This window comes from Colobus angolensis, unplaced genomic scaffold, assembly GCF_000951035.1.
Source record: "Colobus angolensis palliatus isolate OR3802 unplaced genomic scaffold, Cang.pa_1.0 Scaffold35, whole genome shotgun sequence".
In the NCBI taxonomy this organism is placed as follows: domain Eukaryota; kingdom Metazoa; phylum Chordata; class Mammalia; order Primates; family Cercopithecidae; genus Colobus; species Colobus angolensis.
Genome location: NW_012116821.1, coordinates 3392115 through 3406710, shown reverse-complemented (window position 1 = coordinate 3406710; position 14596 = coordinate 3392115). Strand labels below are relative to the sequence as shown.

Here is a 14596-nt window from a genome sequence, read left to right as displayed (position 1 = left end):
GATGAAGAATACAAAGTCAAGGAAAGCGTAGCAGGCCCGAAATAAGTTATTCAAAGGGATCTTTAAAAAGATATGACTTAAAGAAAAATACAACACTCAGGAAATTGGATAACCAACTGAATATGAGGCTTCAAGTTGCTTGTGTGGGAAGAGAGTCAAATTTAAACGAACTGATGTTAAGACGAGTAAAGAGACACTGGCTCAGAAGTTGGCAGAGTGTGCCAAGCTGAAGAGATGCAAGCCTGAGAAGGGATGTGCCCTCAGGCTTGTTGGGCGGGAGAGAGGCCCAGCTTCTCCGAGGTCCGGCTGTCAAAACAAAATCGACCCTAGGAGAGAGCATGTGCCGGAACAGGCAATCGGAGCCTCCCAAGCAGCATACCTCAGAGCACGCATTTTCCTACCCGCGTTCAGAAAATGAAAGCAATGGGCAAACCTGATAGGAAAATGTTTAAAAAGCTACCAATTAATAATGGTCATTTGCTTTCCTACTTGTGACATCTTTCATGATATTTATAAAATGTACCCAAATTTTGGCCTAAATTGTTCTCATATCTCAGATAACAGAGGGCAGAGATAGCTGTTAAAATATTTTTACTTGATTTAAGTTAAATTCAAATGCTCTAACGATGTCTATGCTTTCTGCATTTTACTAATTCTAGTTTCAGTTCATTTTTCTTTGCTTTCAAAGGATCTGATTAGATTCAATGTTAGACTGGATTCCCCACCCCCTGCCTTTTTTTTTTTTTTTGGTTTTATTACCTGCTAAATAACCTAGATGAAACAAATTTTAGACTTATACCATTTTATATTAAACTACAAGTAAACCAAGGAATATATTTCCTAACAGAACATTACTTAAATCTGAGTTTTAATTTATTTTCATTAGCTAAACTGCTTCCACCTATCTTGAGATAATAGATGGTCAGTCCCTCGAATTAAAATAAGATAAATATTTCTATTTTTTGTTTGCCTCACTTATTCTATGATCACCTCATTACAATTCTCTTATTTAAAACGTTGTCCTTTATTAATGCAAACCCATCTCATGGGTGCTTTTGTGTAATTCAGTGAATCTCAACTGGCTTGGCTTTGCTCCTAGGTAACTTGGCTGTATCTGGAGACATTTTTGGTTGTCACAACCGAGGCGGTGGGCATGTGACTGGCACCTGGCAGGGAGAAGCTAGGAAGGCTGCTCAATATCCTGCAGTGCCCAGGACGGGTCCCATTAGGAAAGGGTGTGGGGCCTCAAATAGCAATGAGGCTCAGGCTGAGAACCCCTGGGAAAACTTCAAGTGAGGTATAACTACTATTCATGTTTCACACTGAGTAACCCTTACCTGGCCAACGTTCTCAAGTAGTACAGAATGATAAAATATAGAAAAGTGTTCTTCAATTACTGTGATCACCTTGCCTGCAAATTTTAAATATCTGAGTCTAATTTATAATTCAGAATGTCTACAAAAAGCTGTTTTGAAATGTATAAAACCTGCAGTTGGTATATGGTGATAAACTTAGATAAACTCACTTGCAAGGTCAATTGACAGATATTCTTTCTCTTTTGAGATGGATTCTCACTCTGTCGCCCAGGCTGGAGTACAGTGGCACGATCTCGGCTCACTGCAGTGGCCGCCTCCCAGCTTCAAGTGATTCTCCTGCTTCAGCTCTCCGAGCAGCTTGGATTACAGGTGTCTGCCACCACACCTAGCTAATTTTTGTATTTTCAGTAGAGATGGGGTTTCACCATGTTGGCCAGGATGGTCTCAAACTCCTGACCTCAGGTGATCCACCTGCCTCGGCCTCCCAAAGTGCTGGTGGGATTACAGGCGTGAGCCACTGCGCCTGGCTAATAAACAGATATTCTATAAGCAAATAATTGTAAGTGATATGATTATTAGGCCTGATAGAATATAAAATCTTTTATGTAGTTAAAAAAAAATCAACAAATAACATGTCCTAAGGCCCATTCATTTCTAAAGATGTAAGCAGTAACAATATTTTAATTCTTTTTTTTTAACTTTTTTTTTTTTAACGTGTGGAGATGGGATTTCACTGTGTTGCCCAGCCTGGTCTCAAACTCCAGCGCTCAAGCAATCCACCTGCCTTGGCCTCCCAAAGTGTTGGGATTACAGGCGTGAGATACTGTGCCCAGCAGCAACAACATTTTGATATCTATCTTCTTAATTTTCTTCTTGTCATTTACTCTGTGTCATCATTTGGCAATAAATGAAATAGAAAAATTCACCTAGTCAAATTTTAATTAAAATTAATGTAAAATTTCCTTGTATTCTTCTCAAGTTATCCCACTATTCTAAGTTTCCTGGAAGCAATACAGTAAGAGTACCAAGTGCTGGGTGCCTGGATCTGGTACACTTTCACATGCATTGCTTCTATTTGCAGGATGAAGGCCTCCAGCTCTGAGAGTGTAAGCAGCATTCCAGGGCCAGTGAATCCATTTCCTGATCCAGGCTGAGGCTCTGACACTGACCTCCTCAACAAAGACCCTCCTTTTCTTCCTCTTCTTTCCATGACTTTATCTAAGAGGGTATTTGCAGTTTCTGGGGTCTGTGTTCATATCATGACAGACTTCTCAAAGCAACCCTCAATTAACACCCTACCTTTTCTCTTATAATAAATTTTGCAAACAGTCATTATCAGGCTTAACAGGTGAGTTCTTTGTTAGTACCCAACAGAAATGCCACATAACAACCTAAAAGCGACTTTGTTTATGCTTTTGGGGGATAGCAATAGCTATAATGCATCACAAGCTTTCACAAATATGTTCTGCTTTCAGTAAAGCCAGCCACATCCAGAAGGAGGAAGTGAGACGTACCTGGTGATTGTTGCTGGCAGCCGACGAACTGGCCTGAGCTGTGCTGGCTGAGAGAGAATCAAGGAAGGCTTGGTCAGCCACTGAATTTCCACAAGAAAATTGATCTTTTCCATCTCTGGGTAAAATCTGAATAGTAGAAAGAGGCACAATTATTTTCATGCATTAGGGTCACTTCAGGGAGTCTGATGAGGGCAAGCAAGAAGTGTCAAAAAGCGTTTATATTCTTCAATGCTACAAATTTCTCTCTGAGCACTGCTTTCGCTGCATACTCATATTTTGATGGGTTGTATTTTCATTTTCATTTAGTTCAAACTATTTTTTAATTTCTCGTGATTTCCTCTTTGATCCATGCATTATTTAGAAGTGGGTTGTTCAATCTTTAGAGATCTTCCATCTATCTTTCTGTTTTGATTTCCAGTGTGATTCCATTGTCGTCTCAGGGCAGACACTGCATGATTTCTTTCAAACATGTTGAGGTATGTTTTATGGCTCAGAATATGTGGTCTGTCTTGGAGAATGTTCCATGTAAGCTTGAGAAGAATGTGTATGTGGCTGTGGTCTGATGAAGCAGTCTATAGACATCCACAAGTGGACATCAATTTATTGATGGTGCTGAGTTCAACCACGTCCTTACTGATTTTCTGCCTGCAGGATCTACTTCTAACAGAGGGGTTTTTATATTCTTAAAAGGTAAGCAAACCCAAGAATATCTGTAATCACTAGTCCTTTCTATAAGCAGAATCCTAGAAAATCTAATTACTGCCAGTATCAACTTAAATCCTCAGATTTTTCTCAATCTTGTCAATTTGTAGGCTCCTGGATGCAAAGTGCATACAAGTAAAACAAGACTTCAACATAAGACCTATGGACTGAGGCCAGGGGTCTGTGAACAGGGGTTTGAAGTTGTATGGAAAAGGCTGTGGTGTGTGCATGTTGCTGAGGGAAAGCCTAGAGACTGCATCAGATTCTCTGAGGGGTCACGACTCCCCACCCCTCACTGTCTATCAAGAACAGAAAGATGGCCTTCGATATCACTCTGCAGCCAGGTCCCAGGTCTCCTGGAGGTGAACCAAAGATACCTTTACTCTTGATCTAGCTCCAGTTGTATTCACAGGGCATCAGGAAACCTTCGCTTTTTTCTGTCACCCAACATGAAAGACAAGCTTACCAAGAAGCTGCACATGCTCGGTTTGGAGCGACCGAAAGACAACCAGCAGGGGGCGCCAGGCGGTTGGCTCAGCTGGGGGAGTCCCAGGCAGGGCCAGCCCAGGCTGTTGTGTTGCTCTCCTGGGTACCCGACCTAACAGCTCTACCCAGGAGATCCCCACAGCAGCTCACCCAAGACACCCCTCTGTCCATGGGAATGGGAGAAGGAACTGAGATACACACTTAAAAAAATCTATTTAACTGTGAATTCATTGTACAATAAACAGTATTATAGATGGCAGCAATATTAGCAAAGGAAAAACATTAACGTCTATTCAGACTAATTAAAAGTTGCTATCCCTGGAAGAAACTTAATCTAAATATTTATAGTCATTCTTTGGAGCTTGGATCTACAGGTAATATTTTTCTTAGTTCTATTTCAATGTACTTTCCATATTTTATATAGTTAACATTTATTATATTTACAATGGAAATTTTATTTTACAAAAAGTTGCTGACTTCCTGAAAGTTGATAATTCATAAAAAGATGCTGACAAAGAATGAGCTCTAATGAATGAATGACAGGAAACTCTTACTTCAACATAATCCGTAGGAACCAGCCCTCGTTCTCCTTTGATGTTTCTTCCTTCCAGCCATCCTCCACCTACATCCTAATAAGTCACCAAAAAAAACCAAAAAACAAAAAACAAAAAGAAAAAGATTAGAGTTGAGATTTCCTGGAGAAATTTTGTGTGGAGGAATTGTTATACACAAAAAAAGTAATTAACATTAAGCTTTTTATTCCTAGAGAACACTGTTCAAAATCTTAAATTCTTAAGCCTTCTCTTTACTTCAGAAAATGATGTAACCTAAAAACAAGAAAAATCAAACTTCAATAATAAGTGATGAAAGACTGAAAACAGCTGATGATTAGATGACCCGCGTCTTGTCTGTGTACTGGTCTGTGGCAGATGATAAAAGCAGCTTGCAGCTCTGAATGTGAAGCGGTGGGATGCGCACCCCAGGCTTGGAATCTGCCCTCTGCCACCTCACTGGTCAACACGATCAGGTGGAAATCCTCCAGGGAATCCAGAACTTGCCTCAAGGGCTTCTGCACACTTCAGCTGGCTCTTCTGGCACCCAAGCCACTATATGAATGAATGTGGGTTGCTAGATGATGACAGAGACCCAGTTTCCCTGTTGCCCCATCCAAAGCCAGCCAACCTAGAGAACTGTCAGAATCATGAGTGAGGCTAGCTTAGACCAGTCAGTCCCCAGCAGGGTCCAGTGACTGCAGACACATGCTGCGCCGCTCAGGAGAACCATCCAGCTGACTTGTAGATTCCTGAGCAGTAACAAACGGTTATGGGGTTAAACTACTAAGTTTTAGGATTGTTATGCAGAAAAAGTGAACTGATTCATGGTTTCTTAGTTCTCCTGGATAAATAATATTAATAAACTAAGTAATAAAGTAGAACTCTATATACCAGGATTGCCATTTCACTCTATGATCAAAGGAGAAATTGTAACTTTTAGTCAGAATAAAAGTTGCTATCCTTGGAAGAAACTTTATCTAAATATTAAGCTATTAATGTTAAAATTAATATTATTAATTATTAGCAATGTTAAGTGGCAAGTCCTACTTTCTCATCTTAACATACTAAGAGTTTTTAAAGTTTTAAAATAATGCCCTTATTAGTTAATAATTATCTGAATCTGAATAATCACATTCTCTTAAAAAATCACTTTAAGCCACAACTTTGTCACTTTCTGACCACAATAGCAACTTGAGAACAATACTGTTTTACCAAGAAAACTGAAATACTTCAATAAAAAAATTAGATGAGGCCAGGTACGGTGGCTCACACCTGTAATCCCAGCTACTGGGGAGGCTGCAGCATCAGAATTGCTTAAACCCAGGAGGCAGAGGTTACAGTGAGCCAAGATCACGCCACCTCATCCCAGCCTGGGTGACAGGGTGAGACCCTGTCTGCAAAAAAGACAAAAAAAAAAAAAAAAAAAAAAAAAAAAAAAAAAAAAAAAAAAAAAAAAAAAAAAAAAAAGGTTAGTAAGACTTAAGAATCTTTAATCTCTGCCATGATTAAAACTGAATCTATTTAACTTATACACATCTAGCATTTTTTAAATTTTTTAAAATTATTATTATACTTTAAGTTCTAGGGTACACGTGCACAACGTGCAGGTTTGTTACACATGTATACATGTGTCATGTTAGAGTGCTGCACCCATTAACTTGTCATTTACATTAGGTATATCTCCTAATGCTTTCCCTCCCCCATCCTCCCACTCCATGACAGGCCCCAGTGTGTGATGTTCCGTTTCCTGTGTCCAAGTGTTTTCACTGTTCAGTTCCCACCTATGAATGAGAACATGTACACGTAGCATATTATACAAAATTACTACATAATCTTTTACTAACCAGTGTTTTTTCTTTTTTATTGAGACAGTGTCTCATTTTGTCTCCCAAGTTGATGTGCAGTGGTGCAATCTTGGCTCACTGCAGTCTCGAACTCCTGGGCTCGAGTGACCCTCCCACCTCAGTCTCCCAAGTAGATGGGATTACAGGTGCGCACTACTACACCTGGCTAAATTTTTGTATTTTTTGTAGAGATGAGGTTTTGCCATGTTACTCAGGTTAGTCTTGAACCGCTGAGCTCAAAGTGATACACCCGCCTTGGCCTCCAAAAGTGCTGGGATTACAGGCGTGAGCCACTGCATGCGGCCCATTCTTTTTTTAATCCAAGACATATAAAGTATGTTTTCTAAATATGCTCACTATTCAGAAACTACTATTAATTCTGCCGTTCCTCATTCTCCTTCCTTGATCTTTGCACTGCCATAGTCCTCACTCTCTCCTTTCACAGGAGTTCTGTGCGAGAGCACGTGAGTGTGCGTGTGCATGAAAGCAGGTGAGCGTGTCTGAGGGGCATGTGCGTGCTTGCACGGGTGAGTGCTGCATCTGTGTGAGGAGAGTGTGGGTGTGTGAGAGCAGGTGAGAGTGTCTGAGGGGTGTGTGCGCTCGCACAGGTGAGTGCTGCATCTGTGTGACAGCATGAAAGTGTGCATGTGTGTGAGAGCAGGTGAGAGTGTCTGAGGGGTGTGCATGCACTTGCACGTGTGAGTGCTGCATCTGTGTGAGAGCATGAAAGTGTGGGTATGTGTGAGAGCAGGTGAGAGTGTCTGAAGAGTGCGTGCACTCGCACGGGTGAGTGCTGCATCTGAGAGCATGAGAGTGTGAGTGTGAGCGCAGGTGAGAGAGAAGGCGTGTGTGTGTGCTCACACGTGTGAGTGCAAATGTGAGAGCGTGAGCATGGGGATGTGAGAGAGCAGGTAAGAATGTCTGAGGGGTGTGTGTGTGCTTGCACGTGTGACTGCTTGTGTGAGAGCATGAGTGTGGGTGTGCATGAAAGCAGGTGAATGGGCGGTGTGCTCACACGTGTGAGTGCGTATGTGTACGTGTTGAGAGCATGAGTGTGGGTGTGCATGAGGGCAGGTGAGAGTGAGGGGGTGTGTGTGTGCTCGCACGTGTGTGTATGTGTATGTGTGACAGCATGAGCATGGGTGTGTGAGTGAAGAGGTGTGTATGTGCTCACACGTGTGAGTGCTGCCTATGTGTGAGAGCATGCGAGTGTGGGTATGTGTGAAAGCATGCAACTGTGGGTGTGTGTGAGAGCAGGTGAGCGTGAGAGGGTATGTGTGTGTAAAAGTGCATATATGAGAGAGTATGTAAAAGTGTATGACAGCATGAGAGGTGTACGAGGGTGCAAGGGTATGAGTGCATGTGTGTGCATGTGCACGCATAAGGGTGTGTGCAAGTGTGTGTGTGGGGTATGCACAAGAACGTGAGAGAGTGCGTGTGAGAGTACGTACATGGGTGCGTGTGTGTGCCTGTGCACGTGCACAGGGAAAGGTTGGTGAGGTCTGATGGGGCCCATGGTGGGGTGTCTCACACACCTGCAGCTGACAGAATGCTGCCAGAGAGGAATGACTCGGCCACACTGGCCGTTTAGACAGACCCTGGGTTTGAGGGAGAGGCCAGTGAAGAAGATGCATGGTCCAGACAAGAGGATGCGAGCTCAGCTCAGGGTGCTGGCAGGAAGCGCTGGGTGGAGAGGAGAGGCTGAACGGAGTAAAACTTTACGGAGAGAAACCAATGGCTTTAAGTGACTTAGTCTTGGTTCACTGAATGGAAAGGCGCCACAATAGAAATACAGAGAAGTAGGAGTAGACTGAGCGTCGCATGAGTGATGAGCTGAGTCTTGACGTGGTCAGTTTGAAGTGCTTGTGAAAAAACTAAGTGAAGGTGTCTGGGACACAGCTGGAAGACCCCCTCTGAGGCTGGAGCCACATGGGGAAGCTGCAGATACAGGTTTAAAGTCATCAGCACAGAGACAGCAATACAAAAATCTGAGACCGCACAGTATAAGGAAATGGGCTAAAGATGGAAAGACGTGGGAATCCCAACACTTGCAAGGCAGAGAGGGGAGGGACACAAGAGGACAGCCAGCAAGGCTGGGGAGAGGGGTGTGGGATCCAACATGTTCTACAGTGCAGACACAACAAGCTCTCTTCTGGTTACATTTAGTAAGAAACACTGGCATGCAGACCTCTCTGGAAAACCGGGAGCACAGGGCAAGGGCTAGGTTTCCTATCTTTGTATCTCCAGGGTACCTCTCCCAGGACTGCACACATATTAAGTATGTGAGTGACAGTCACGAGGGAGAGGACACAGAAGAGACATGTTGCAGTGGGGGGTCCAGAGGCGGAGGCGTGGACCAAGGAGAGGGATGCACAGGGCAGTGTCACGAAATCAGCCAGGTGAAGAAAGGGTAATGACAGGTTCAAGTTTTACTCAGTTTACAAAGATGAATTCTCCCTATCTGCTTTTGTTCCTTCTCCCTCTATATGAACCTGCAATGAAATACTATTAATTGATACAATTTTTGTTGCAACATTATTTCAAATGATGTTTATCTCATAATTTTGCTACATATTTTAAGAACAGTTACAAAAAGTTACATGTAAAAAGGACAATTAAATGTAATGAGACAAGTATCACACAGAAATAATGGAAAAAACTGTAACAGAATCTTGGGCAAAGATTGGACAAAAAATGAATAGTTTGCCTCTAAGCTTCCTGACAACACAGACCATAACAGAAATCCAACAGTCTATGAAGATTTTATTTCATGAAACAAAATGTGCCCAATCTCCAGGAGAAAGAACCTGAGATAAGAGTTCACATAGATGCTTATCAGGGAGGCATAATAAACCTAGTTATATAAGCAGAGACACACACACATCTGAAGAGTGTGTTTATGTATGTGTACATATGTATACATGAGTGTACCTTGAAGATGCATGTGTGTATGTGTATGTACACAAGATCAAACAGGGTTTTGTAAAGATGCAGAAATGCTTTTTGTATATATAGTTGCTTCTTGTTCGAATAAAAGCTGAGGCAATATCTTGTAATTCAGCAAAGGGAACTCCACTGGGAGCTGAGCTAACTCCGCTGGAGCTGGTCTAAGTATATTGCTTTCTGGCAATCTAATCTGATTTAGGAAAAGAGCATAGAAAAATGATGATAGGATCAATCAGTTAAGACATTTAGGAAAATCACCATCATCTTTTACTTATTCTAGAGACACAGTATTATCGTGCTAGGGGTAAACACACTGAACTACATTCCAGGACAATTATGGGGTACCTAAAAGGTAAGATAAACATATCAAGGAAGATACAAAATAAGCAGACCTAATAAACTCAATTACATACATAGCTGTCTTTAGGGAATTTTATTTCTATATTTATATAATAGCTTCTTACTTCACCATCAATACTTCATAAGCAACAGGAAAAAAACCACGTGGGTTTGAATGATTAACTTACAAAAAAATAAAATCTTAAAAGTAAGTCCACATGGGACAATCAGATTTGAATGTACAGTTCTCTTACCGGATTTGTGATTGTGATGATTTCTCCTTCATTAACTGTCAGTTCATTATTTCCAGGTTCAGCAGCAAAATCATACATAACCCGAGCCTATCAGGAGTGGAGAGGAAAAGAGGATGTTACAAGCATAGACGGAGCAGTAAAAACACAAAAGGTGCACAGTTCACTTTCTAAGCACGCTGGTACGAACATGACAGTGGCTGAGGCTGTTCTGGAAGAAACGAAGACATTACCAAAATGATTCATCTGCTCTACTGTGAGGAAGAGTAACACCAACGGCGATAGCCCTGTTCTGTTCCGGAGGCAGGGAAGGTTTCTGGCAGCTGCCCACACTGCATTTAGAGATCAGCCCTAAAAAAGTTACTCAAAATATACCTATTTTGGTTGAGTGCAACAGCTCACACCTGCAATCCTAGCTACTTGGGAGACTAAAGAGCAGGAGGATTGCTTGAGGCCAGGAGTTCGAGACCAGCCTGGGCAATAAAGTGAGATTCCATCTCTACCAAAAAATTAAAGAAAAATTAGCTGGGCATCGTAGCCAGCACCTGTAGCATCAGCTACTCAAAAGACTGAGGCAGGAGGATTGCTTGAGCCCAGGAGGTCAAAGTTACAGTGAGCTGGGATCATGCCACTGCACTCTAGCCTGCGTGACAGAGTGAGACCCTGCTGTCTCTTATAAAAACAAAACAAAAAAACAAAAAACAAAAAACCCCCACCTATTTCATTAACAACAACAATAACAACAACAGATTATGCTCTTCCTCTTAGGAGGTAAGAGTGGAAATACACAAACTATTCATTCTAGGAACACTGACTCTCAGAAACTGAAGAGAGAGGCATACACACATGCACACACATCTAAGATTCACACATCTTCAGAAGAATCTCTTGCTATTAAAATGTTCACTGCTCCTTATCTAATAAGAATGATAATACAGCATCTTTAGCCACATTAACTCAGAAATGTGATCTGGGTACTCTTTCACCATACCAAGACTTACATAGGGCAGTGTGTGCTGGTCAAGTTACCTAACAGCCATGATTTTAAAACGTTTCCTTAAAATAAAAGCTTTTCTTTCTTTAGTTTTCCAGACAGAGTTTCACTCTTCACCCAGGTTGGAGTGCAGTGGTGCCATCATGGTTCACTGCAGCCTTGACCTACCAGGCTCAAGCAATCCTCCCACCTCAGCCTCCCCAGTAGCTGGGACTGCAGACGCGTGCCACCGTGCCCAGCTAATTTTTGTATTTTTTGTAGAGATAAGGTTTCGCCACGTTGCCTAGGCTGGTCTGGAACTCCTGGGCTCAAGTGACGTTCCTGCCTCAACCTCTCAAAGTACTGGGGTTACAGGTGTGAACCACTGTGCCCAGCCCTAAATGAAATCTTAGTTTCATATAAGACAGACTAGGACAAAGCTATTCTGGCTGGAGTGAGGAGGGACTGCTCTTGCAGGCTCTTCCTCAAGAGGATCCTTGAGACAGGGTCCGGAAACACTGATGCCTTGGAACACTGCTATGCGTGCATCCCAAGAGAGAGTCACCGTGGTAAAAACCAAGTACGTGTTTAAAATGTTTTATATATATACCTTTATAATATATAATACATATTTTTAAACCACGTTCAAATTTTAAGTGATTGTCTTTCACAGACTGTCTTCCCGAAGTCCATCCTATAAACTGGGCATCACATGCGCCTGGGAAACATGCGGTTTAAGAGTAATTGTTTGTCCTAAAAGGCAAATTCAAGTTCAGCAGCAGGGCTAGTCTAACAGGACTAATGCCAGTGCACTAATTTAACGTATTTACTGAACACCCCACCATATGGCAGAAACTTGAAAGGCCCTTTTGTTGGCTATCGCCCTTTCTATGTATTCGCTTAATGATGCCTGAAATTAGTTTAATGAGAATAAAGGTTCATATTTAGTGGTCATAGACTAAGAAAAAAAAAAAAAGCCAAAATACTATTTTGAAATACTAAAAACTAGTAAGATGGATTGATGGATGAGTATGTGACAAAGCAGGCACTGAATCTAGATGGTGGGTCTATGGCGTTCAATTCCAACCTTTCTCCATGTCTAAAACGTTTCCTAGTAAACTGTTGGGAAGAAACAAATGGTGGGAGAGCCTGTGAGTCAAGACATCCCAGCAGCTCCCCGCCTCCACCTCCATCCTTGGAGGCTGGGACCCGAGTGGAGAGCATGGCAGGGCGCCCAGGCCAGCAGGGCGGCTCCCTCAGAGCATCATGAAGGACAAAGCAGCTGTGCTGAGGTATCTTCCTGACACGGCTGCAAAGGTGGACAGAATTCTGCTTGTCATGTTATGTGGTGTTTGTTTTTGTTTTTGTTTTTCCTGCGACTGAGTTTTGCTGTTGTCGCCCAGGCTGGACTGCAGTGGTGCCATCTGGGCTCACTGCAACCTCTGCCTCCAGGGTTCAAGCGATTCTCCTGCCTGAGCCTCCCAAGTAGCTGGGACTACAGGCACCCACCACCATACCCAGCTAATTTTTTTATTTTTAGTAGAGATGGGGTTTCACCATGTTGGTCAGGCTGGTCTCAAACTCCTGACCTCAGGTGATCCAACCACCTTGGCCTCCCAAAGTGCTGGCATTACAGGCATGAGCCACCACGCCCGGCTGGGGTAGTTTTTGTTTTCGTTTTGTTTTTGAGACACAGTCTCACTCTGTCACCAGGCTAAAGTGCAGTGGCCCAATCTTGGCTCACTGCAAACTCTGCCTCCTGGATTCAAGCAATTCTCCTGCCTCAGCCTCCCAAGGAGCTGGGATTACAGGCACACACCATCACACCCAGCTAATTTTTGTATTTTTAGTAGAGACGGGGTTTCACCACGTTGGCCAGGATGGTCTCGATCTCTTGACCTCATGATCTGCCCACCTCAGCCTCCCAAAATACTGGGATTAAAGGGTGAGCCACAGTGCCCGGCTGGTGTTTTTTAAAAACATGTTGCATCAACCTCGATCCTTCCTGCCATGAGGACAAACAGGAGAGAAACGCAGGCAGGGGATGGACTGGATGGAAGCGACTCCTCAGAGAGGAGCCCGGGAGCAGCAAAGCCACACTCGGGGGCACGAGGAACCCGCTGTTGTGTTATTGGTCCTCAAGAATCCTACTGAAATTTTTAAAAATCCAGCCAAATCCAATTAGTTTCCAAAAATAGAATACCTAAGCCTCTTGTTTCCTAAGCTTAGAATGTAGTGAAACAGAACGTGAAACAAGTGAGAAAGAAAGAAATGGAAACGGCCTCACACATTTAAATATTACTAAGCACTTACTCACTGCTACAGTTAAGAGGGTTTGGACCCTCCAAAACTCGTGTTGAAACTGAACCCCCAAGGCAGTGGTGTTGGGAGGTGTGGCAAATGGGGGTGTTTAGGTCACGCAGGCTTTGTCCTCATGAGGGGATCAACACTGCTACAAAAAGGGCTTGCGGGAGTGGGTTTACTCTCACCCGTCCTTCTGTTGTGTGAGGACACAACACCCTTTCCCCTGGAGGAGGGGGCACTCAAGGCGCCGTCTTGGAAGCAGAGCCGGGCCCTACCCTGCCAGCACCTAGATCTTGAACAGCCTGCCTCCACAATTATGAGGAATAAATTCTGTTCTTTGTAAGTTACCCAGTCTTAGATTTCCTGTTGTAAGCACAAAACAGACAAGGACACTCACAGAAAAATGTTTATAAACCTTGTAAGTTTCTTTAAAACACTGAATTAAGATTTAAACAGATGCTTCTTACGAATCTGAACCGAGAATAATTTTGGAGGACAAAAGGATTTAATAACCATATCTCCAAATGAGTATAACATGTCAATAAAAAAAAAATATTGACTATTCTATTCAGCCTAGAGACACTAAAGCTTCAACGAAACTGAAAGCCTTTGGGTGTCATCTCCCAGCACCCTTCTTTTCTCTTTCCTATCCTTGCATTTTGCCTACACCTGGTTTCTCACTTTCCCCTTCTCACCCTCTTGTCTACCACTAACAGTATCCAAACAGACAGAGAGACTGACCTCAACCCCAACTGCCAGTCTATTTTCCATGTGGCCTTTGAAAGAAATGGTCCATTTTCCCACACTGCCTTTTCCACTGTTAGCTTATACTTCAAGAACTCATTCTTCAACTATTTCCAAGAGCTAAATTTCCACCTAGTCCTGGTCAGTGGATAACTCCAAACTATATATTCAATACATATTGTCAACCACAACTAATCTCTTCAACAGAAATTTCAAAAAGTGTTACAGGTGACATGAATGGCTACTAGACATCAATCTCACATATCTGTTCCATTAACTACTAATCTACTTAGCAGTAAAATAAACATTAATGGATTCAAAGCTCTCCATTCAATGCTCCAGACACTAGAATACCAAGTGTGCAAGCACACATCTGCCCACAATGTGCATAATCCATTCTTAACACATACTTCCTTTTCTGAGAGAAGAGAGGAGTATGACAATACACATTCTAACTGACCTCTGTTGTACATATCTGTTACTCTGTCTGCCCCACATCCCTTCCTTTTGGAAACTGGATAATCAGAATTCTTTCTCAGAGCTCTTCGGTATGGGAGCTGGGGACAGTGCTCCTTCTCTCTGGTATTGTTGTCAATGGCTAACTGGCTGAGGTGTGGAGAAAG

General features: G+C 42.7%; 1 protein-coding gene across 1 annotated transcript in view; it reads right to left on the bottom strand.

The window, feature by feature from the left end:
* The window catches only part of SNX9 (sorting nexin 9), an 82776-nt gene extending 72723 nt beyond the window's left edge, over positions 1–10053 (bottom strand). The window contains exons 1-3 of the mRNA XM_011952757.1: positions 9956–10053; positions 4573–4647; positions 2831–2956 (exon numbers count right to left, since the gene is read on the bottom strand). Coding sequence (XP_011808147.1) covers positions 2831–2956; positions 4573–4647; positions 9956–10033 — 279 coding nt within the window. The 5' untranslated portion in view covers positions 10034–10053. The remainder of the gene's footprint in view (positions 1–2830; positions 2957–4572; positions 4648–9955) is intronic.
* Between the last annotated feature and the right edge of the window lie 4543 nt (positions 10054–14596).